At 47.3% G+C, this 23,001-nt stretch overlaps 1 protein-coding gene across 3 annotated transcripts in view; it reads left to right on the top strand.

Moving 5' to 3' along the window:
* KCNH6 (potassium voltage-gated channel subfamily H member 6) overlaps nucleotides 1-23,001 on the top strand; it is a 1,027,260-nt gene that overhangs the window by 937,664 nt on the left and 66,595 nt on the right. For all 3 annotated transcript variants that reach the window (XM_069634128.1, XM_069634127.1, XM_069634129.1), the window contains one exon: nucleotides 22,486-22,738. In XM_069634128.1, coding sequence (XP_069490229.1) covers nucleotides 22,486-22,738 — 253 coding nt within the window. The remainder of the gene's footprint in view (nucleotides 1-22,485; nucleotides 22,739-23,001) is intronic.

Below are 23,001 nucleotides of genomic sequence, written 5' to 3'. Positions count from 1 at the left end.
TTCGATAAGGCCACTGCTGAGGGTCTCCCCCCTCATAGACCGTACGATTGTCCGATTGACCTGGTCCCAGACGCTCCTGTACCCAGGGGTAGGGTTTATTCATTGTCAAGGTCAGAGGAGCAAGCCCTTAAGGATTACATACAAAAAGCTCTGGAGTTGGGTCATATACGTCCTTCTTGTTCTCCAGCTGCTAGTCCAATTTTCTTTGTGCCGAAAAAGGAGGGCGATCTCCATCCATGTGTGGACTACAGACGGTTAAATGCCATTACCATTAAGAACAGGTACCCTCTTCCGCTCATATCCACGCTACTAGACAGGTTGACTAAAGCATCTGTTTTTACCAAGCTGGACCTCAGGGGGGCGTACAATCTGATTCGTATGCGGCTTGGGGATGAGTGGAAGACGGCGTTTTGCTCCCGACAGGGGTTATATGAATACACGGTAATGCCCTTTGGGCTTTGTAATGCCCCTGCCGCGTTCCAACGTTTTGTCAACGAAGTGTTCTCAGACATCCTGGACACGTTCGTGGTGGTATATCTGGACGATATTCTGATCTATTCGTCCTCCCTGGAGGAACATGTCGGGCATGTTAGGGAGGTGCTTTCTCGCCTTAAGACCAACGCCTTGTTTGCCAAACCTGAAAAATGTCTGTTTCATTCCAAGGAAGTGGAGTTTCTGGGTTTTCGCATATCCCCTGGGGGCCTGTCCATGAATTTATCTAAGGTCCATGCCGTCACCGAATGGCCGACTCCTGTTACTCTGAAACAACTCCAATCTTTTCTCGGCTTCGCAAATTTCTATCGGCGATTCATCGCCGGCTTCTCTTCTATTGTTGCTCCACTGACCGCCCTGACCAGCCCCCTTGTCCCGTTCACTTGGACCTCCGCCCATCAGAAGGCTTTTGAGGAACTCAAGGCCAGGTTCGTGTCCGCCCCTGTTTTACAGCATCCTGATCCAGAACTCCCCTACATTCTGGAGGCTGATGCCTCCTCGTTTGCTCTAGGCGCAGTATTGTCTCAACCTTGCCCAACCACGGGTTGTCTACATCCAGTGGCCTTTCACTCACAAAAGTTTTCGGTGGCTGAAGCGCACTATACAGTAACCGAAAAAGAATTGTTGGCCATCAAGGATGCTTTACAAACGTGGCGTCATCACCTCATGGCTGCGAAACATCAGACAGTGGTGTATACAGACCACAAAAACCTACAGGACCTGGCCTCATTAAAATGTGCTAACAGCAGACAGGTGCGTTGGCATTTATTTTTTGCCGCGTTTGATTTTGTAGTCAAACACAGACCAGGTCGCATTCATGGCAAAGCTGATGCCTTGTCCCGTTCCCCCGGAGGGGAGTCCTTGTCCGTGTACCCCGACACACTGCTAGGAAAGGGCCATGTCATCTGTACTTGTACTCCATCCCCCACCATGCTTATCGACATCAGGCGTTGGGTTTCCCAGAATCCTCAGGCTCTCAACGAATGGGACATTGCTCTTCACGAGGGGTTGCCTTTTATCCATGACAAACTGTTCCTTCCCACGTGTGACGTCCGCAACCAGGCGTTAGCATGGTCACACGATGCTGCTGTAAACGGCCATCCCAGGCAACAGCGTACCTTGGACCTGTTGCAACGCTGGTGCTGGTGGCCTTCCATGAGAAAAGATGTGAACTTTATGTTAACACTTGTTCCATATGTGCCCAATGCAAAACACGCAAAGGACGACCTTTAGGGCTGCTCTTACCTCTTCCCGTACCTCCCAGACCTTGGCACACCGTCTCGATGGATCTCATCACTGACCTACCCCGCAAACAGGGCTACGACACCATATGGGTTATTGTCGATTCATACACCAAAATGGCCCGCTTTATCCCCTGTACTGGTATACCCTCTGCTCCGACTCTGGCTCGCTTATTCTTCAGATCTGTCTTCTGCCTCTTTGGTTTACCACAGGTCATCATATCAGACCGTGGGTCTCAATTCACGTCCTGTTTCTGGCGCGCGCTCACGGGACTCCTGGGGATCGATGCTCGCTTCTCTTCAGCTTATCACCCCGAGAGTGACGGGCAGACCGAACGGGTAAACCAGGCTCTGGAGCAGTACTTGCGGTGTTTGTCCCTCCAGTATCAGGACTCATGGGCCAATCTGCTGTATATTGCTGAATTCGCGTATAATAACTCCAGTCATTCGACCACAGGTTTCTCCCCCTTTTATGCTTTATACGGGCAGCACCCACATGCCCTTCCACTTCCTGATTTCCCCTCTACTACTCCCGCTGCTAATGCCTGTGTTCGGGATCTGGCCGGTGTCCATGCCCAGACCTTGGTCCATCTCCGTGAGGCCCAGACAGTTATGAAGACTAAAGCGGACCGCAAAGGAGCCGCAGCCCCGGAGTATCGGGTGGGCGATCGGGTGTGGCTTTCGACCAGGCATTTGCGGATCCCTGGCTGTCGCAAGTTGTTGCCTCGTTTTATGGGCCCTTATAGGATCTCCAGGGTTTTGAATCCCGTGGCCCTCAAGCTTTCGGTTCCCCTTTCTTGGAGGATTCACCCGGTCTTCCATACTTCTCTCTTGAAACCTTACCTGGCTCCTACCCGTGTCCTGGTCCCGCCCGCTCCTGTCTCGGTGGATTCACAGGATGTTTATGAGGTCAGTGCCATCCTTGGGTCCCGTTTCCATCGGGGTCGGCTTCAATACCTGGTGGATTGGCTGGGCTATGGTCCAGAAGATCACTCTTGGGTTCCCGCCCGGGATGTCCATGCCCCGCTTTTGGTTTCCCGCTTTCATAGGGACAATCCTGCTAGCCCACGTGGTCGTGGGCCTTTGAGGGGGGATTCTGTCACGCCGCTTCCTAGACCACGGACACACCTCCCCACTCGCCCCTCCTTGCCTACCCATTCCCGCACTCCCCAACACTCGTGCACCATGCCCCCCACTCACGTCGCACACATCAGGGCACGGCATGGCATGTTTGGGGGAGCGGGTGTTTATCGCACTTCACGGCGGTGGCAGATCAACTGGAAGCTCCGTCACTTCAGGAATTTACATCCTTTGCGGAGACCGGCGCTTCCCGGCGCTTTACGGATCACGTGACTTTGGTTACCTAGCAGCATTGCAACGCTTTCGGGTCACGTCACACGTGACTATACGTGCGTCCCTTCCGAGGATAAAAGGAGTCGGTGAACCGAAGGCGTTGCTTCACAGCTGTTTAGTTTCGGATCACGTGACTTCTCTCTTTGTTCAAGGACCTGCTCTGATTCTGACCTCGGCCTGCTCCACGGACTCCTCTTGCTTAACCCTTCAAGTACTTTTGGATTTGCCTGTTACCGACTCACGCCTGCTCCACGGACTCCTCTTGCTTAACCCTTCAAGTACTTTTGGATTTGCCTGTTACCGACTCACGCCTGCTCCACGGACTCCTCTTGCTTAACCCTTCAAGTACTTTTGGATTTGCCTGTTACCGACTCACGCCTGCTCCACGGACTTCTCTTGCTTAACCCTTCAAGTACTTTTGGATTTGCCTGTTACCGACTCACGCCTGCTCCACGGATTCCTCTTGCTTAAGCACTTCATTGGCTAGGACCTCGGTCCTACAAATAGGTGGTTGCCTGTTCTACCCTACAGCACGTTTTCAGCCTAAGCTAGGAGACCCACGCCTTGACCCAAGTTCTCACAGGTATTCTGGTAACTTTGGGGTTTATGTACATGGAGGTGTTCGGGCCCTGTTTCTTTGCTTAACCACTGTATCTTGCTTTGCAGCGCTCAAGGGGTTCTTCCGGCTGTTCCCGCGTCCTGGTTTTCCGGACTTCCACTTGTGGCCTTAATATTCACACTGACCATATAACAAAATCGGTCAGGGTGTTTCTTGGGGACAGAGGGGTTGTCCATACTCTACACGACCAACGAACTTCGTAACAAGCGGACCAACGCTCTTTTTCAAGCGTCTTTCTGGGTCACGTGACTGCCCACCTGGTCACGTGACCGATTCCTACATTACTTCCAGGTCACGTGACCGCTAGTAGGTTCACATGACCCCTTGCTGTGGAGCGTCAGTTTCCTGGGGTGCCCGTGAAGTCGAAGGGCACCCCTGCACGCCCGCAAGCGCCAAGGCAAACCCCAGGACAGACGGGGCAGAGGCACCAAGGACGCCACGAGGGGCGGGGTGCCACCGCGGACCGAGCGGAAGGGACCCGTGATCCGTGAGAGCGCCTAGGCTCCAGCAAGGAAGGTAAGGGGGTGGAGGAATGACATCCCACCACTGCTACTGGCAAACTCTCAATCTCCCCAATGGCCAGGGATACCCCTGCTGTGTTTTTCCCGAATGCATAAATCCATTTCCCAGCTCCCACCGTGAGTTGTGGGAAGGCCTTAAGGAGATTGTTTTTGTCCATTTGCACCCAAGGGACATAATGGGGTTGCCCTGCACCCTTCTGTATTATGGGCATTTGCAGTTTCGCCTTTCCTTTCCCGCTCTTAACAGCACTTCCCCTCAGTGCCAATTCTATCCTACCAAAACGTTCCCTTAATCTTCCAGCCCACAGGCTTTCTAATCTTGGTATAGTTAGGGCACTAGCTTGGCCCCTCCCTTTGTATCTTCTTCCATGTCATCAAAGTCACTCCACTACTCCTTCGACCCCCCCTCCAGGACCCCACATTCTCATAACCAAGAGTGTCTGTTTCTCAATCCGCTGTACATGAACCGCTCTTATGGGTGCACTGTCTATCCTGAACAAGAAGTCACCCGACTTCCATTCATCCCCGGACGGTTGTGGGGGCATTCCTGAGGGAAACATTGGAACCTCTGCCACCCGTGTTGCCTCAGAGGCTGCCCTCAACCTTGCCAATTCTGTGCGTGTGGAGGCCAAAGCTACCTCGAGGTTTCTCGCACTTACCCCTTTATGTGTCGACACCTCAGGGGGGTGTGACATACAGTGGGGGTGGGGCCATAATTGGGGTAGCCACCATCATACCCACTGACACATAGGTTCGGTTAGTGCATACTTCTGCCAGCCGTGTGGTGAGCGGGTAGATCCCCTTTTTTGTCTCCCCACTTTTCCCAATCTCCTCTGTACTCATTTTCTTACTATTGTCGGCGGGTATCGCCCCATCCCCCTCTGGGTCCTCTATTTCTTCAAAAATTCTCCAGAGGTCCAATATTTCCCTCCTATTCTGTTATGGTCTCCCTTTATACCTTGCAATCAAAGACGTGGACATATGGTCCAAGGCGCATCTGTCAAAAGACCCACACTCTGGCCAGGAGTGGGGCATTCCTTCTCCCTTAGTCTCAGTCACTCTTTGATTGTGGTATTTTTAGATTTTCTCACAGTACACTACAGGGGCAGGGCTTTACATATATGGTCTAGGGGTGTATCCGTCCCCATGGCTACGTCCGGTCCGTATCTTGTGTCAGGGTTATGTTTTTACAGCTGCACCACAATTAAACCAGGGATATGATGTTCAATATCACTTAAAACAAAGGCACTGTAATCGTACATCTACTACCAGTTAATACTGTCAAAACATCATAGGAAAGAACATCAAATAACTTTTCCCCCTCCCCTGTTCCACCTAGAGCGTCCTCATTCACTCCATACATGCTCCCCTTATGCGCTCACGCATGACACACACGCCCCTCCTGGGCCTCCTACGTACACATAAAAATACACTAATAAAATAAACTAAAATAACAAGCTAAAACAACAACCACTGCTCTTCCCAAGCTCCCTAATTATATGGAGGCCTATATTTCTTCTATTTACCTCTCGCACTGGTCGGGGCAGTGCAACGTGGTGCCCCCGCTACCCTTACTTGGGGAGGCTCCCGTATTCCTTTTTCCTTATCCTTAATATCCCTTATCCTTATCCTTAATATCCCTTAAAAACTAAATTAACAAAAAATGGACATAAAAACTTCCACATTCAGCAAACCAAAATACAATCTCACTTCCATTCACAGCGTGTTCATCCATTTCACACTGCTCTACATCCCCTACTTTGTTATCCCTTGCAGGCTATACTCACGTGTTCAAGTTCTTCCGAAAGCCTCTGTTGATGGGAAATCCACAACAGGCCTGGGCTTTTGCCTGGGCCTTTCCCTGGGGCCGTACCCCGCTTCAACAAGCAGGCGGGTATGCTGCAAAGACGGCACCCGCAGGGGCCACTCAGCGTACGCGTTTTGGGGCTGGTCACCGTAGGTAGGCACGGCGCTTCCGAAGAGACCACCTGGATATCTCTGGAAATACAGGGGCGATGGAATCACGTCATAAGGTTCACCAAATGAAGGCAAGTGCCTTTTTACACACACTCCAGAATAACGACAACCCACTAGGGAAATAGGCCAGGAGATAGATTTGCAAGGATAACAAGGTTTAACACACATGAGCCTGCTCCACAGGGGATGCCAGGCTGTAATTGGTTAGTTCTTTCCCGTCTGTGTGGATCCACGTGGGTCAGCTGGGCTCATCCTCGTGGTGAAGGTCGGGGCACACAATAATACATTGTTTCTTGCTAAACTAAACATGCTAAGCCTGCTTATTATATCATTGTGGCAGGCACCTGGGCGGCACGGGAAATGGTGCCAGGGGAAAGGGAGGATGAAATACAGTCACGCTGACCCACGCATTCAGAGCTTTGTTGATACCGCAGTTCCTGCACTCAAGGTCTCCACCCGTGGTTTTGATCTTTTTGTATTTGTATTTTTATTGTACTTCATATAGCTCCTTTGTCCAAAGCGCTTAACATAGATAAGAACAACGGTACAGAGTAATGATCAATGGTGCATGTCAACAATTCAAACAATAGTGGCAACAAGCAATCAGGGGCAAAGTAGTGAGAGAACAGAGAGCCAGGGGAAGAGTGTTCCAGTGAAGAGGGGCAAGGAACTGGAAAGAACGGTAGCGGGATTGAGCACAGGCGGACAGGGGACATTCAGCCTGAAAAGACAGGAAGAGCGAAGAGAGCATGAAGGAGTGTAGAAAGATAATAGAGAAGCAAGAGAGTCAGGAGGGTGTCCAGTCAACTGGTCGAAAAAAAACTGGTCGACTGCAATTTGGTCGACGCAATTTGGTCGAAAACCAAATGGTCGAATTTTTTTTTTATTTATATATTTATTTTTCGGGTTTTCGTTTAGTAAAAAAAGGGGTTTTTAAAGAAAAAAAGGGGGTTGGGTGGGGGACCCCCCAAAAAAAAAAAAGGGTTAAAATAAAAAAAATAAAAATTCGACCATTTGGTTTTCGACCAAATTGGTTCGACCATTTGTCTGGTCGACCAATTTTTTTCGACCAAATGTCTGGCAACCGTCAGGAGCGAGCCCAAAGAGAGATTTAAAAACTAAACAAAGATAGTGAAATTTGAGTTGGGAATGAAAGGATAGGCAACCAAGAGAGACGAGAGATGGAGAGATTGAATCCCGATAGGACAGAAGACAAAGTAAATGAATAGAAGAGTGATAAATTAATTTGAGAGGGACAAGACATGAGCAAGGAAGGCCAAAAATCGTGACAGAAAAATAAAATAAGTGAGAAAAAATAAGTGAAGAAATTAGGAGTTTCGTGGCATGAAAGGTGAGAAAGGGACGAACTCTGTGAATATTATATAGATGAAAGCGACAGGGGCGAGATGTAAGAGAAATATGGTGAGCAAAGGAAAAATTAGAATCGAGTTGAAGACCAAGATTACACGCAGTAGTGGAAATAGGAAGAATAGAGCGAGGAAAAGAAATAGACAGAGGAGGGAGATGTGGAGGAAGAGTGTTAGCAGGAAAGAATAAGACCTTAGTCTTCACTGCATTTAAATTGAGAAAATGAGAGGCCATCCATGATTTGATGGCAGAAAGACATGTTGAAAAAGTGTGATGAATTTCAGGAGAAGGATAGAGAAGGATAGAAAAAGCTGAGTATCGCCTGCATAAAAGTGATGCGATAATCCAAAGGAAGAAATTATAGGAGCGAGTAATGAAGTGTATAAAGAAAATAGAAAAGGGCCAAAGACTGAGCCTTGGGGGATGCCGTGATCAAGAGGAAGAAGTGCAGAAGTCTTACCAGCCCAGAAGACAGAAAAGGTTTGATTCGATAAGTAGAAAGAAAACCAGGATAGAACAGAACCCCGGAGACCAGCGAGTCCAGAAGCAAGTAGTGATCCACGGTGTCGTAAGCTGCAGCTAAGTCGAGAAGAATAAGAACAGAAGAGTGTCTAGAATAACGGACTGTAAGGAGAGAGTTAAGCACACAGGTTAAAGCCGTCTCAGAAGAGTGACGGGGACGAAAGCCAGACTGAAAAGGGGGAAGAAGAGATAGACCAGTAACAAACGTTGAGATTTGTAAATAAACAAGGCACTCCAGAAGCTTAGATAGATAAGGTAGAAGAGAAATAGGATGGAAATTTGAGACAAGAAGAGGATTGGTCGTAGATTTTTTAGAATAGGAAAAATAATTGCATGTTTGAAAGCAGAAGGAAAAGTAGTAGTAGAAAGGCAGATATTAAAGAAAGAAAAAAGAAATGGTACAAAGAGCGGGTAGACTTTAGGAATGAGTGTAGATGGAATAGAGTCAGTAGGGGCGGCAGTAGGGTGGGCTTTAGCCAACAAAAGTAACACATCAGAGTCAGAAACAGGAGCGAAATTAGAAATGAAGTTAGAAAGAGTAGGAAAAAGTAAGAGAGAAGAGTTAGAAGATGATGAGGTTAGAATATCCTGGCCTAAGAATGAACTTTGGAAGAGAAAAAATGAGCAAAATCAGATGCCGATAATGTTGAATTAATAAAAGGATCAGTCAAAGGGGGAGAGAGGAGCCCAGTTAACGTTTGAAAAAGACGCCAAGGGTGAGCAGATTGACTATGAAGAAGGTCAGAGAAGTGCGTTTAGCAGAGTTGACACAATCATAATAGAGAGTGTGATAAGAGAAATGAGATCTTTAATTTATCCCTCCCTGTACCTCATGTTACAAGAGATATATTTTCATGCTTGAAAGAATTGAAGACATGTGATTTGTGGAGGGTGAGGGTTATCATGCACACATTGGGGGAAACAAAGGTGGGGTGGTCAGGTCAGTGGTGTTGGGCTGGCTCCGGACTGCCTGGGTGGGGTTTAGGGACCTACTGGCAATTTAGTGGAGATGAAGGGACGCAATGAGGAGCCTGGTGTTGTGTCATGCTCTTGCAGAGCGCATTCCTTTGGAAATACTAAATATTCACAACACTACAGTGAGGAGAGGGAAGTGGACTTCGGTGGGAACGGGTCTCTGCGGCTTCATTCTGTCTTACGGAGGTTGGGCGAGGTTGGGGTAGTGAGAAGAGAACGTGAACAGCTCGAGCCTGCAACGTATTCCTTTTGGGCCTAATACAAAATGGAGTCATGGACTATGGATTTTCTGGTGGCGTGCATCTACTTCTAGGTGCTACAGTGCCTGTGCATGTTGCCTCATAGTGCGGATTGCTCCCCCTTGTAAGCTACATCACCTCATATGGTGTTCGCATTACCTGAAAGCGCCTAGGGGGGTGGGATAGGCTCATTTCCATCCCAACACATGCAATACCTGCATTTATCTGAACAATCTCTGGGCCAGCAAGACTTAACACCAGCCAGTGGGAGGCTAAGTCGACATTTTACATATCAAATTTTAGTCAAATTTGCTCCAATCAAATCGAGATAATCTTCAAAACCTCTTCAATGTTTAGTGTCTCAATAAAACATGGCTCAACATTTGGCTTGAGGCTTTGTCAACATATCAGGTAGGGCGAATGTCAGAAGGCCAATTTAACATCTGGTAATGTGTGAGAGCTCATTTGCTTGTGGTATCTCCATAAATTGTGCTTGCCCATATCAATTAAATACATCTTCAAACCCCTAAACCAGAGCCTGTGGGAATGAAGAAAACACCAACCAGGCTTCTCTGTATTTGAAAAGTAATGGGGTAATCCACATGTCCCATGGTTTGAGGGAATTCCCCCTAGAATGCTATAGACCCACAGTGGTGTAGCATCTGCTCTCCCAGTCATTGTTATCCTGCCTTTCTCAGTCTCAGCCAGGCATGACCCATTTTCCTGAAATAGCAGCCAAACTAGGTAACTTGTTCTATTCTAGACTTTCATGCTTACAGATTAGCATTGACAAACTATCTCTGCTGACATGCCATATGTGTAGTTTTGTAAAACAAAATGGGGATCCTTTACAATAGTAAGGAACTCGGGAACAATCTATATAACGACAAAAATAATCCCTACTACACAACTCAAATTCAGCACACTTCCAGGAAGTAATTGAAAAGTGTTGGATGAGGTTAATCCATGTTAATTAATCCTCTCTTGGTTCAACATTTGTGAAGTTAAAAAGTCTAACGGTCACCACTTAATCATCAATATTGTTAATGTAGTTCTATGTGTGTACAAACATCCATCATTATTTTTCAAAAGTGATGTAAACAAATTCCAAACATACATATATTACATTGAACAACATACAGACAGTTCAAGGAAAAAACAATAAACAAATAGTGTAGTGTTAAGCAAAATCAATGGGCCTCATTACACGGATGGCGGAGAACCATGGCGCTATTAGCGCCATGGTTCATGCCGGTAAAATAACGGCAACCGCCTTGGCGGAAAGGGGAATTATCGCCCCATTCCAAGGTTGGTGGGGCGGTAATTCCCCCTTCCACCATTGCCCTTCCCCATTCCCATTTTTGCCCCATAGGGCTCAATGGGAATGGGGAAGGCGCTAATTACGGTACCGCAAATTGCGGTACCGTAATTAGCTCCCTGGGTCCCTTTGTGGGTTGGTTTTTAACGCCTGCAAAAAGCAGGCGTTAAATCCCCCAACCCGCAAAGGGACCTCGTAGTAAGGCGGTAAGGATTTACCGGTACCGGTATTTTACCGGTACCGGTAAATCCTTACCGCCATCCGTATAATGAGGCCCAATGTGTTTTTCGTATTCCTTTTGGAAAACCTAATGGGACATAATGGTTTTAGCCTTTCTTAGGTTTCTAAAATTAGAAGTCCTCCCTGGGTTGTGTTGTGTGAGTTTGTTTTTTCAGTGAGCTGTATGTATATCATTAGATGCACTACATGTACGTTTGGAATTTATTTTCACCACTTTTGTAAAATAATGATGGATTATTGTACACAAACCAAGAGGGCAGGAGGACAACCACACCTTCTTTATACTGCACCATTTAACCCTCATATGAACAATAATTCCTTGTGTAAAAACCCAAAACCTTTGTGGCAGTGAAAAAAAGGCTCCGAGATCAAGGGGTTAAAACTCCATGCTATTTCCCACCAAACTAAGAATCTAACACTTGAATCAGACATTCTCCATTACGATCCCAGAGGAGGCCTCCAAATTCATTGACAAACACTTTCCAGGCTGATTCTCCGCAGCCCGAAGATACTGACGAGGCCCGTTCATTACACCCCGAGTCCATTCCTGGAGTCGGACCTTTCACCCCCGCGTTCACGATTGAAGCTATGATCCAATGGAATCTATTAACAGTTTGTTCTTGTTTTCCTTCTGAACTGTTGATCCACTTACACTACCTATGTTGATTATACTAGTTAATTGCACGGTATTGTTAATCTCCTAATGGTTTCCCCAGTCCGGTTCGTCACCGCCAGGCCAGCTAACAGGCCCCCAGGCGTTGATGCCGATGAGTTTACATTTATTATTGTTGGGGTGGGTTATCATCCCTCAGGTTGGGGGAGGAATGTGGGAAGGGAGGGAGGGGATCGGGAGTTATGTTAAAAAAGACTTGTCAACCACAAGAGATGCCACACCAGCCACATTACTATTTCACATGCATACTGATACGGCGAGAACTCAACCATCACCTCCACATACATGGCGGATAGTAGCATAGCATTCATGAGCTGGAATGTGAGGGGCCTGGGTAACTACAAAAAGATGCGACAGATACAACTTTATGCTGAACGCCATGGCATTAAAATCCTATGCTTGCTAGAGACCCATGCACGTTCTGAACAATGTGAAAAGTTTGCTAAACAGTGGGTGCCCCAGAGGTACTATACCAATTACTCCACCCAAAGTTGAGGGGTCCTCACTCTGATTCACAGAAGCCTTAAATTTTCATGCTATCACTCACGAATAGACCCGCAGGGGAGATATATACTGATCCACGGCAAACTGCAAAATCAAGAGGTAACCATCCTAAATATCTATGGCCCGAACATTGATGACTCAGATTTCTACTTGCACCTAGCCTCTGTACTGGAGAGTTATCCCCTGGTCCCGGTCTTGTGGGGTGGTGATTCTAATACAGTCCTAGACATCAACCTGGACAGATCAGGCTCTAGACCGCGCCAACTTTCCAGGGCAGCCCATACTATTCTGACAACGCTCCCTCGACTGGCGGTTTTGGACACTTGGCGCCTCATGTACCTGGATTCCCGCTCATATTAGTACTACTCCTCAGTGCATGACTCACATTCTAGGATAGATAGGTGGCTCATATCAGACATATTGGTCAGGTGCCTATCGCACCTGGAGATCCTCCCTAGAACTTTATCTGACCACTCGCCTGTGACTATTTCTCTGAATTGGGGTCACGACTATAATAGAACGAGGCAATGGAGGATGAGCCCCCATGCGCTACTTGATCAGGTCTTCGCCTCTGAACTTGAATCCTCCATTGAGGAATTTTTTGAGGTCAACACTAACTCAGTGTCATCACAAGCCACCCTCTGGGAATCCTTCAAAGCATACATTAGGGGCATTGCCATCTCCAAAGGTAGTGGTATCCTAAAAGGAATCCGCACTGATATCGCTGGAAGCGAGTCGTCCCTAGCCACCCTAGAAACCCAATATGCCCTAGATCGATCCCCCGAAACATTAGCACAACTGGGATCGGAAATAGACGCTTTCCGCAGCTTAGCTGAGCGGGAGGTCAAATTTCTTGACAGCCCTCAGTCGGTAAGGAAGTACGGCGAGGGAGAGCGCCTGGGCAGACTTCTGGCCAGGCTGATACGCCGAGAATTCAGAGCCCCCAATATACCGGCAATAAAGAGATCCAAGGGTACTTTGGCCACTTCACCACATGACATAAACTCAGAATTTTTAGCATTTTATTCCTCCCTATACTCGAAGGTTGATGGGCCCCAGACATTAGAAATCGACTCCTACTTAGAAAACCTCCCTCTCTCGGTCCTCTCCCCCGATGCCAGCATTTCCCTTGAGAGAGCTTTCACTCCAGAAGAACTTATGGAAGCTATTGAATCGTTGGCATCGGGTAAGGACCCCGGCCCCGATGGCATCCCCATCGACTTTTATAAAGAATTCAAATCTCTCCTTGTTCCACACCTACTGACCCTATGGGAGGAGGCATGCGAGAGGGGCATACTCCCCCCTCACTCTGTGAGGTAATGATAACAGTCCTCCTTAAACCTGGCAAACCCCCACCCAATGTGGCTCATACCGTCCTCTTTCACTAATCAACTGCGATGTCAAGATATATGCCAAATTACTAGCTACTCGACTAGCCTCATTCATGCCCCACATCATACATCCTGATCAAGCGGGATTTGTCCCCGGCAGATCCACTTCCCTGAACTTGAGAAGACTCTTCAATGTGATCAATAGGATCAGTCCTAAGGCACAAGCAGTGGTGGCCAACTTAGACAAGCAGAAGTCATTTGACTCAGTGTCGTGTGAATATCTGTGGCGAGTTCTGGAAAAGTGCAAATTTGGTCCCAACTTTCGTACCTGGGTTAAACTGCTATACACCAGCCCATCAGCCAGGGTTCGCACTGAGGATAGGTGCTCCGCCCCCTTCCAGATAGCCAGAGGAACACGGCAGGGCTGCCCCTTTTCCCCGCTAATATTCGCAATAGCCATGGAGCCCTTTGCGGATATGATGCGTCAGTCTCATGCTCATAGAGGTTTGCGCACTGCGGGTCAATCTGATATTGTCTCCCTGTATGCTGACGACGCCCTCATTTATATCCGCTCTCCAGAAACCAACCTTGCCCCTATCCTGGAGGATGTGGCATGTTTCGGACACATATCCGGACTGAAGGTAAATTGTTCTAAATCTGTCCTATTCCCACTTACAGATTGCACACAACCCCCCACTGACCTGGGGGGACTCACATGGTCCCAATCCAGCATCACTTACTTGGGGGTGCTGGTCTCCAGACACACGGAGCAACTGCGTGAGGGCAACTACTGCAAATACCTCACAAACCTGGCTACCAAAACAGCTGCCTGGACCAGACTTCCTATTTCTTTAGCGAGTAGGATAGGAATACTTAAAATGGTGGTGCTACCCCAACTCCTTTACCGCTTCACGAATCTCCCCCTGTGGCCAGGCGATGATTTTTTCCACACGCTACGCCATATAACCAACACCTTTCCATGGCATTCCGGTGCAGTCCGACTCAAATTATCAACACTGACGGCCCCTATGGAATTAGGCGGGTTTGGCACCCCCAACTTTATCAGATATTGGCTGGTAGCTCAATCCCAATTTGCTTCCCACTGGTTTAACATCACAGACCCCCCCTTCATGTCCGACTAGAGAAGCTAACAGTCAGTGACCGAGTAATTGGCTCCCTTATTCTCAAACCCACCCCAGCTGACCCGGACACAGCGGACCCAGTGGCTAGCACATCTCTGGCCCTCACTAAGATCTGGAAACTGGTGGACACGCCACACCCCTTCCACGGGGACCTTCCACTCTGGAACTTCTTCCCTGATGTCCCACACATTCCACAATCCATTTTATCCCAATGGGCTGATGCAGGCTTCTTGACACTCTGCGATGCCTTTGAACAGGGCAACTTTCTTGAATGGGCGGACCTCCCACCCCCCCTCAAACTCTTATAACCTCTGTGATCCGATGGGGTACTCACGGCTCTTCGGGTTACGACAGATGTGAAGATGTAAGAGGCGTCCCCCAGAAGTCCAGAGGCCAGATAATCTGTGCTCTGTGCTCCCAGGGGGCCGCCCCCTGGGAAACCCTCTTGGGGAAGAAAACCCAGCTCCTGCAGGTCTTGTGTAGAATGGAGCTCCTAGTTCGTTGTGGCAGGTAGAATAAAGGAGATCTTCCCGACTGAAGCCAACAGGGGGAAGAGGTACTGAAATAACAGTCGAAAGCAAACAGTGAGTGCCCAGGAATAAGGAGAAAGGAGGCGAAGGAGACTAAAGGAGAGAAAGAGCAGAGGACCACTGGAACCAGGAAAAGAGGAGGGGTAAGTAAAGGCAAGAATGAGTGAAAGGAAAGCGTAGCAGAGCCGCGAGCGGCTGCTAGTAACAGAAGCTGCCGGCCTAGGGAGACCGAAGCCGGAAGAAAGAAAAGGCCGAGGGTGGCAAGAAGTGAAGCAAAAGAGGAAGCCGCAAGCGGCAGAAAATAAATAAGCCGCGGATGCGGAAAAGGAAGGCGGGAGCGAGGGAGTGCTCCGGAGGAGAAAAAACTGGCAAAGGCAAGTTTTACGAGCGAGCAGCTACAAGGGAAAGCTGAAGAGCAGAGTAGCAACGCAGTTTACCTGTAAGTTCCCGGTGTACAAGTACAAACAAATGGTGGAAAGAGAGGAAGGACTAAGGTGGAAGAAAAGACTAGACCTGCATTGTTAGTTGATAGAAACATTATCAAGGAGCTGCCATCTTCGATTCCACTGAGTGTATCGTGGTTGATGTAGCTTCCATTGTCTCCATAGGTTTCTACGCGTTCTTGTAACAGTATGCCCTCCCCGTGGGGGGGAAGGTCCGGGCTTCCAGGGATGACATCGATGGAATCTCCTCACCAATGCAGGTGCATGCACAGCAGATGCTGGTTCCCAAGTTCTGTCGGATGGGCTGTACCCCTTCCAATCAATCAAGTATTGTAGGGTTCCTCGATGATACCTGGAGTCAGCTATGGCGGAAACCTCACATTCAGGACCTTCTGGTGTGTCAATAGGGGGAGGTGATATCTCTCCTTGTCTGCGGAACCTGTCAGATACATGAGTCTTTAGCTGGGAGACATGGAACACATTGTGTATCCGTGACCAAGAAGGCGGTAGTTGTACCTGATATGATACCTTTCCGATCTCCTTGAGCACCTGAAAAGGACCAAAGAATTTAGGAGAGAGTTTGGAAGGTATCAATCTTTTGGGGAGATAGCGGGACGATAGCCAAACTAAATCCCCCGGTTTATACGTGGGTTCTTGAGACCTTCTTTTATCAGCTTGGAATTTGGTTCTTTGTTGAGTGTCTTTCAGGATGGCAAGGGCAACGTTATGTCCTGCTTGAACGTGAGCCACCCACTCCTCTACTGAAGGGGAGTTAGTTATTCGAGTGGCTGTGATGGGTAATATTTCAGGATGAAAACCATAGTTACAATAGAAAGGTGACATCTTGATGGCGGAATGTTGCGCATTGTTGTAAGCTATTTCGGCATATGGTAACAACTCAGTCCAGTTATCCTGTGTAGCGGAAACAAAACATCTGAGGTATTGTTCCAATGTTTGATTTAATCTTTCGGTTTGGCCATTGGCCTGTGGATGGTAATCTGAGGTAAGATTCCGGTGTATGCCTAAGGCTTGGCATAGATTCTTCCAAAAGGTTGAAATGTATTGTGGCCCTCTGTCAGAGACAATGTTCTTAGGTAAACCATGTAAGCGGAAAATTGTATGTAGGAAGCAGGATGCCATTTGAGATGCCGTAGGAAGCTTCACCATGGGTATGAAATGTGCCATTTTAGTTAAAGAATCAATGGTCACCATAATCGTGGTGTTGCGGTTGGAAGGAGGCAACTCCACTATAAAGTCGGTCGAAATCCTTTCCCAAGGTTGATTAGGAAGGGGAGGTTGTACTAACTTTCCAATCGGAAGTCTTCTTGGTACCTTTTCCTGAAGACAAACAGGACATGCAGTGACGTAGTCTCTGACGTCCGAAGCAACAGATGGCCACCAGAAGTGGCGGTTGACCAATTCGAGGGTGTTGGCAATTCCCCTATGTCCTGCAGTCTTATGGTCATGACACATGTACAATACTTGTTTCCTGAGGTTTTCGGTAGGCACATATAGCTCTGTATTGTGGTAGAACAACCCTTGTTCTTCCTGGAGTTGGTATCTCTTGGTGTCTATTTCATTGACTCCCGAGAGCTGTTTGCGAATGTCCTGGAGAAAAGTGGATATCAAAAAGATGAATGTAGCTTGAGGCAATAACTTCTGCGGAATGCAAGTTTCTTCTGTTTGTAGACTTCGGGATAAGGCGTCCGCCAATCGATTGTTAGTGCCAGGTATGTGAGTGATTATGAAGTCAAAGGAGGAAAAGAAATAGGCCCATCGGGCTTGGCGACTATTTTGACATTCATAATTTTGGAGTACTTTCAGGTTGCTATGGTCAGTTCGGATGGTGATGGGATGTCTTGTTCCTATCAGCAAATGTCTCCATTCTTGGCATGCTTTCTTTATGGCGAGTAATTCCTTTTCAAGGACAGTGTAGTTTTGTTTCGAGGGAAGTAAAGTCTTGGACATGTAGGCTATGGGGTGTTCGACGCCAGACAGGGATGCTTGTTTTAATACACCTCCAATTGCCGAATGCGAGGCATCAGTTTCGAGAATGAAAGGTCTTGTTTGATCTGGTAATCTAAGGATAGGTGCAGTGGAAAAGGCAGTCTTGAGCTTGTCAAAGGCTTGTTGTGTTTCGGTAGTCCATGCATACTTTTTACCTTTTTGAAGAAGAGAGGTCAAAGGTTTGATGGTCTTTGAGAAGTTAGGGATATATCTTCGGTAAAAGTTTGAGAATCCCAAAAACCTTTGGCCCTCTTTTACCCCTTGAGGAGCCTTCCATTGCTGTATGGCTGCTACTTTTTGTGGGTCCATGGAAGCCCCTTCGGCAGAAAGGATAAAGCCCAAATAGGGGATATTGGTTTGGTGAAATGAACATTTCTCCAGCTTGGCAAATAAGTGGTTGTCTTGGAGACGGTGGAGGACTTCGGAAACATGACCCATGTGTTCTTGTAGATTTTTTGAGAATATCAATATGTCGTCTAAATAGACGATTAATGAATGGAGGAGTAGATCGGAGAACAAATGATCAATGAACCTCTGAAAGACAGAAGGAGCGTTAGCCAATCCAAATGGCATCACCCGATACTCGTAGTGGCCGAATGGCGTGCGGAAAGCGGTCTTCCACTCGTCTCCGCTCTTTATCCGAATCAAATGGTATGCACCACGTAAGTCTAGTTTAGAAAAGATTGAGGCTCCTCTTACTGCTTCTAGAATGTCTTGAATAAGAGGCAGGGGGTATCTGTCTCTATAGGTAACTTTATTTAATCCCCTGTAGTCAATACAGGGTCGGAGTTCTTTACAATCCTTCTTTGGTATAAAGAATAATGAAGCTCCAGCTGGGCTTTTGGATTCGGTAATCAAGCCGTTACGTAGATTGGTTTGTAAATATTCTCGTAAAGCTTCCTTCTCTGGGTTAGAAAGAGTATACATTCTTCCAAAAGGGATCTGTGCATCTGGCAATAGATCAATGGCACAGTCGTCTCGTCTGTGGGGAGGCAACTCCTTGAATTCTTCGTTGGAAAACACACAATGGTATTCATGATAGATCTCCGGTAGCATGTTTAGATTCAACACTACAGAAGAGGAATTCTGCAGTGGTAATTGAGTTTGGGGGATGTGTACACCATTATCAGAGTTAGGTAAGCATGTAGCAGTGCAGTATTCAGATCCTAAAAACATAGTTCCAGCCTTCCAGTTTATGTAGGGGTTATGTTTAGACAACCAAGGCATTCCTAGGATAATAGGATAATGAGCAGCTTTGATAAGGTCAAAGATCACCTCTTCTTTATGTGAGTTTATTTTCATGGTAAGGACCGATGTATTTTCTTTGATGAACCCTGAGGATAATGGTTCTGCATCAACTCCTTCGACAGGTATAGCGGTGGTCTTAGATAGATGAGGGATCTTATGTCTGTAGGCCCAATCAATATCCATAAAAAGACCCGCTGCTCCACAATCCACCAGAGCCGGTACCCTTTCGATCACAGAGTCTTGAAATTGAATGGTTAATGGAACCACTACCATTTGAGGGGCGTTTATGACGCAGTTGAGGGAACTCTTCAAAATGGACCCATTCACAGTTCCCTTTATGAACGGTGGCGGCGTTTCCCGATCGCCGTGAAGGTATCAGGTTACAGTCCTTTAGCACATGTTTGTTGGATCCGCAGTACATGCACAATCCCAGAGTACGTCTCCTGTTCCTTTCCTCAATGGTGAGAGGGCCTCGGGTGGTGCCTACTTGCATAGGTTCATCTTCGGCTACACGGGATGTCTTAATTGTTTCACTTCTAAAAGAAGTTGGTATCCACTTTGCCTTTCCTTTCCTCTTTTCCCAATTTCGTTCTTGGATGCGATAATCCATTTGGAGGACAAGGGTGATCATCTCTGCAAGATTATGTGGGCGGGGAACACAAGATAATTTGTCCTTTAATTCCTCATTGACATTCCTTCTGAATATGGTCAAAAGGGCATCATCGGACCATGCTGTTTCATTCGCAAAGTGTTTAAATTGTGTTATAAAAGAATTAATTCCATGGTTCCTTGCTTTAAATCAAGAAGGTCCTCCTGAGCTGTAACGACTAACTCCCTGCGACCAAACATGGCCTGTAGACTATTAAGGAACCCAGCCAAAGAGTCTAAGAGTTGGTTATTAGTGGTCACTAATGGAGTAGCCCATGCCAGAGCACTGCTCGAGAGGTTAGATATGATGAAACTAACCTTGGACCGTTCAGTAGGGAAAAACACTGGTTTGAGCGTAAACTGTACAATACAAGAATCTATGAATTCTTTAAGCTTCCTAGGGTTACCTTCGTACTTCCCCATAGGTAAAGGTCCGGGCGGTAATTCAGTCCTGGAGTGCACCATTTGGCGAAGCAGGGTGTTTTGGTTTCGTAATCCCTGTACTTCAGTATTCAAAGCCTGCACGGCATCCATCAGCTGCTGGACCTGTTGATCCATGCTTCCTTCTTTTAACCTTTTTTTTTTTTTTTTTGGCGTTGCTATCTCTTATAACCTCTGTGATCCGATGGGGTACTCACGGCTCTTCGGGTTACGACAGATGTGAAGATGTAAGAGGCGTCCCCCCAGAAGTCCCGAGGCCAGATAAACTGTGCTCTGTGCTCCCAGGGGGCCGCCCCCTGGGAAACCCTCTTGGGGAAGAAAACCCAGTTCCTGCAGGTCTTGTGTAGAATGGAGCTCCTAGTTCGTTGTGGCAGGTAGAATAAAGGAGATCTTCCCTACTGAAGCCAACAGGGGGAAGAGGTACTGAAATAACAGTCGAAAGCAAACAGTGAGTGCCCAGGAATAAGGAGAAAGGAGGCGAAGGAGACAAAAGGAGAGAAAGAGCAGAGGACCACTGGAACCAGGAAAAGAGGAGGGGTAAGTAAAGGCAAGAACGAGTGAAAGGAAAGCGTAGCAGAGCCGCGAGCGGCTGCTAGTAACAGAAGCTGCCGGCCTAGGGAGACCGAAGCCGGAAGAAAGAAAAGGCCGAGGGCGGCAAGACGTGAAGCAAAAGAGGAAGCTGCAAGCGGCAGAAAATAAATAAGCCGCGGATGCGGAAAAGGAAGGCGGGAGCGAGGGAGTACTCCGGAGGAGAAAAAACTGGCAAAGGCAAGTTTTACGAGCGAGCAGCTACAAGGGAAAGCTGAAGAGCAGAGTAGCAACGCAGTTTACCTGTAAGTTCCCGGTGTACAAGTACAAACAAATGGTGGAAAGAGAGGAAGGACTAAGGTGGAAGAAAAGACTAGACCTGCATTGTTAGTTGATAGAAACATTATCAAGGAGCTGCCATCTTGGATTCCACTGAGTGTATCGTGGTTGATGTAGCTTCCATTGTCTCCATAGGTTTCTACGCGTTCTTGTAACACAAACGGAAGCCATCAATATGGCTACAATACTCCTCGCTCCGGAAGAATCTCAAAGCCAGATACCCCAATTTCCCTACAATCCCACCTGACAAACCCATAATTGCAGAGCTGTACTCCTTCGTTTCCTTTAAAGGGAAAATATCAAGACTCTACACTCTACTGCAGACCAGAGCAGCCCCCCCTTCACTAAACTGAGACAAAGGTGGGGTGAGGAACTCGAAGTCGAGATCACTGATGAGCACTGGTCCCGAATGTGCGCGCGTACCCACAACGTTTCCTATAATTCTCGCTTTAAGCTAATACAATTCAAAGTGTTGCACAGGTACCATCATACATCAGACAGACTACACCATATGTTCAGTGAGCTCCCTTCCAGCTGCCATAGATGCGGTTCAGACCAGGCTCCCTACATTCACTAGATCTGGTCCTGCCTGCGCCTGTCACAGTTCTGGACCGAAATATGCTCCACCTTATCAGCCATACTGGATCACACGATAGACCCATCCCCAGCGCAATGCCTCTTTCATGACTTCCCACGGTTGGGACGCGTCTCGAAGAAGTTGACTGGTCTCTGTATGCTGCTGGCGGTACGTTGCATCTTGATGAACTGGCTTTGCCCCAGACCACCCACATACGCGCAGTGGCTCAGGACAGTCACATGGGCACACGATACAGAGGAGGCCTGGGGTATATTGCAACATCCGCACTCGAGACCAAGGGACATTTGGCGTAAATTTCGTACTTATATGTCTGCCATGTCTTCGAATTCAGATTCTGAACCCTCTACCCCCGCCCTTTCCCCTCACTAGTGCCCTCCTGTGAATTGTAACTTTCAGACCCTGCAACCGGGTCAACACCGAGACTCCACCCTTCTCTTTATGTAAACGAAATGCCAGCACTGTACTGTAATGTATGCATTGTGTTCAGGGACATTTTGTCGAGAATGTTGTGACCATCTCTGTTTGTCTGTGTGTTGTCAAGTCGAATAAATAAAGTTTTAATAATAATAAACATTATGATCGTATCAGGCCCTGCACGTGACCCGATGAAGCCTGCCTCTGGGTGGGGCTCCAATCACAGAAAGGTTTAGTACCATCAGGCCTGAATGGAGTCTGCTTACCTTTACTCAAAGGTACATTGACGTCACTGATCAACGGCAAAGACGGAACTTTAGGGTTGTAGGTTAGGATGCATTTTGTAGGATGAACAGAAAGAAAACATTTAATATGCACTATGTTCGTTTTTACAACTATACAGTCCCTTCTTTATACGTCAGATAAGAAGAGAAGAATAGGGGTAAAATAGTAAAAATACATCATACACTCAAAATAAAATACAAAATCCGATGTAAGCCTTCCTTTACCTAAAGAGCACCTTGTGTGAAGGTAAAAACTGTCGACGCCCCAGTGACTAGGGGTGAAATCCCATTATGTGGCAATAGCTTAGGGAAGTGGGTTGTTCTACTCAATACGATTTAGAGATTTCAGCAAACTGAAGATTTTAAGTATTCAATTCTTGACCTTTTTTTAAAGATTGAGCTTTCCTCGAGGAAGAATGTTCTTAAAGTTGGAGAAATGGCCAGCCCTTGCTTTTTCATGACATACTTCCTGTTTTCTCTTTCCGGCCAGGTGCTGAAAGGGTTCCCGGAATGCCTGCAGGCCGATATCTGTCTCCACCTGAACCGGACTCTTCTCCAGAACTGCAAGGCATTCCGCGGGGCCACCAAGGGCTGTCTCAGGGCCCTGGCCATGAAGTTCAAAACCACGCATGCCCCTCCAGGGGACACCCTGGTCCACTACGGCGATGTGCTGACCACACTCTACTTCATCTCCCGCGGTTCCATTGAGATCCTGAGAGAGGACATTGTGGTGGCTATCCTCGGTATGAGCCCCTTGAACTTTTCTTTCTGATCTTTGCTGTTTCTATGTCTATTCATGGTTGGACTTCTTAATGGGGTCTTTGTGATTACTTTTCATTTATCGTCCTTTCGTTTTTGCTTGTTTGTTGTCATTTTCTTTTTAAATGAGGGCAACCAACATGTGTACTTTTTTTGTTAAGCCTTTCTAGCCCACATATTCATTTCTATGTGTTTGGTTGTTTTTGGTGAATATCACTAGGTCTGATGAGTGAGAGCTTGCTGTCTG

Source organism: Ambystoma mexicanum, chromosome 13 (assembly GCF_040938575.1).
Source record: "Ambystoma mexicanum isolate Mex_15411 chromosome 13, UKY_AmexF1_1, whole genome shotgun sequence".
NCBI classification, from domain to species: domain Eukaryota; kingdom Metazoa; phylum Chordata; class Amphibia; order Caudata; family Ambystomatidae; genus Ambystoma; species Ambystoma mexicanum.
Note: the sequence above shows the minus strand (reverse complement) of the source record. Positions and strands in the feature narration are given on the sequence as shown.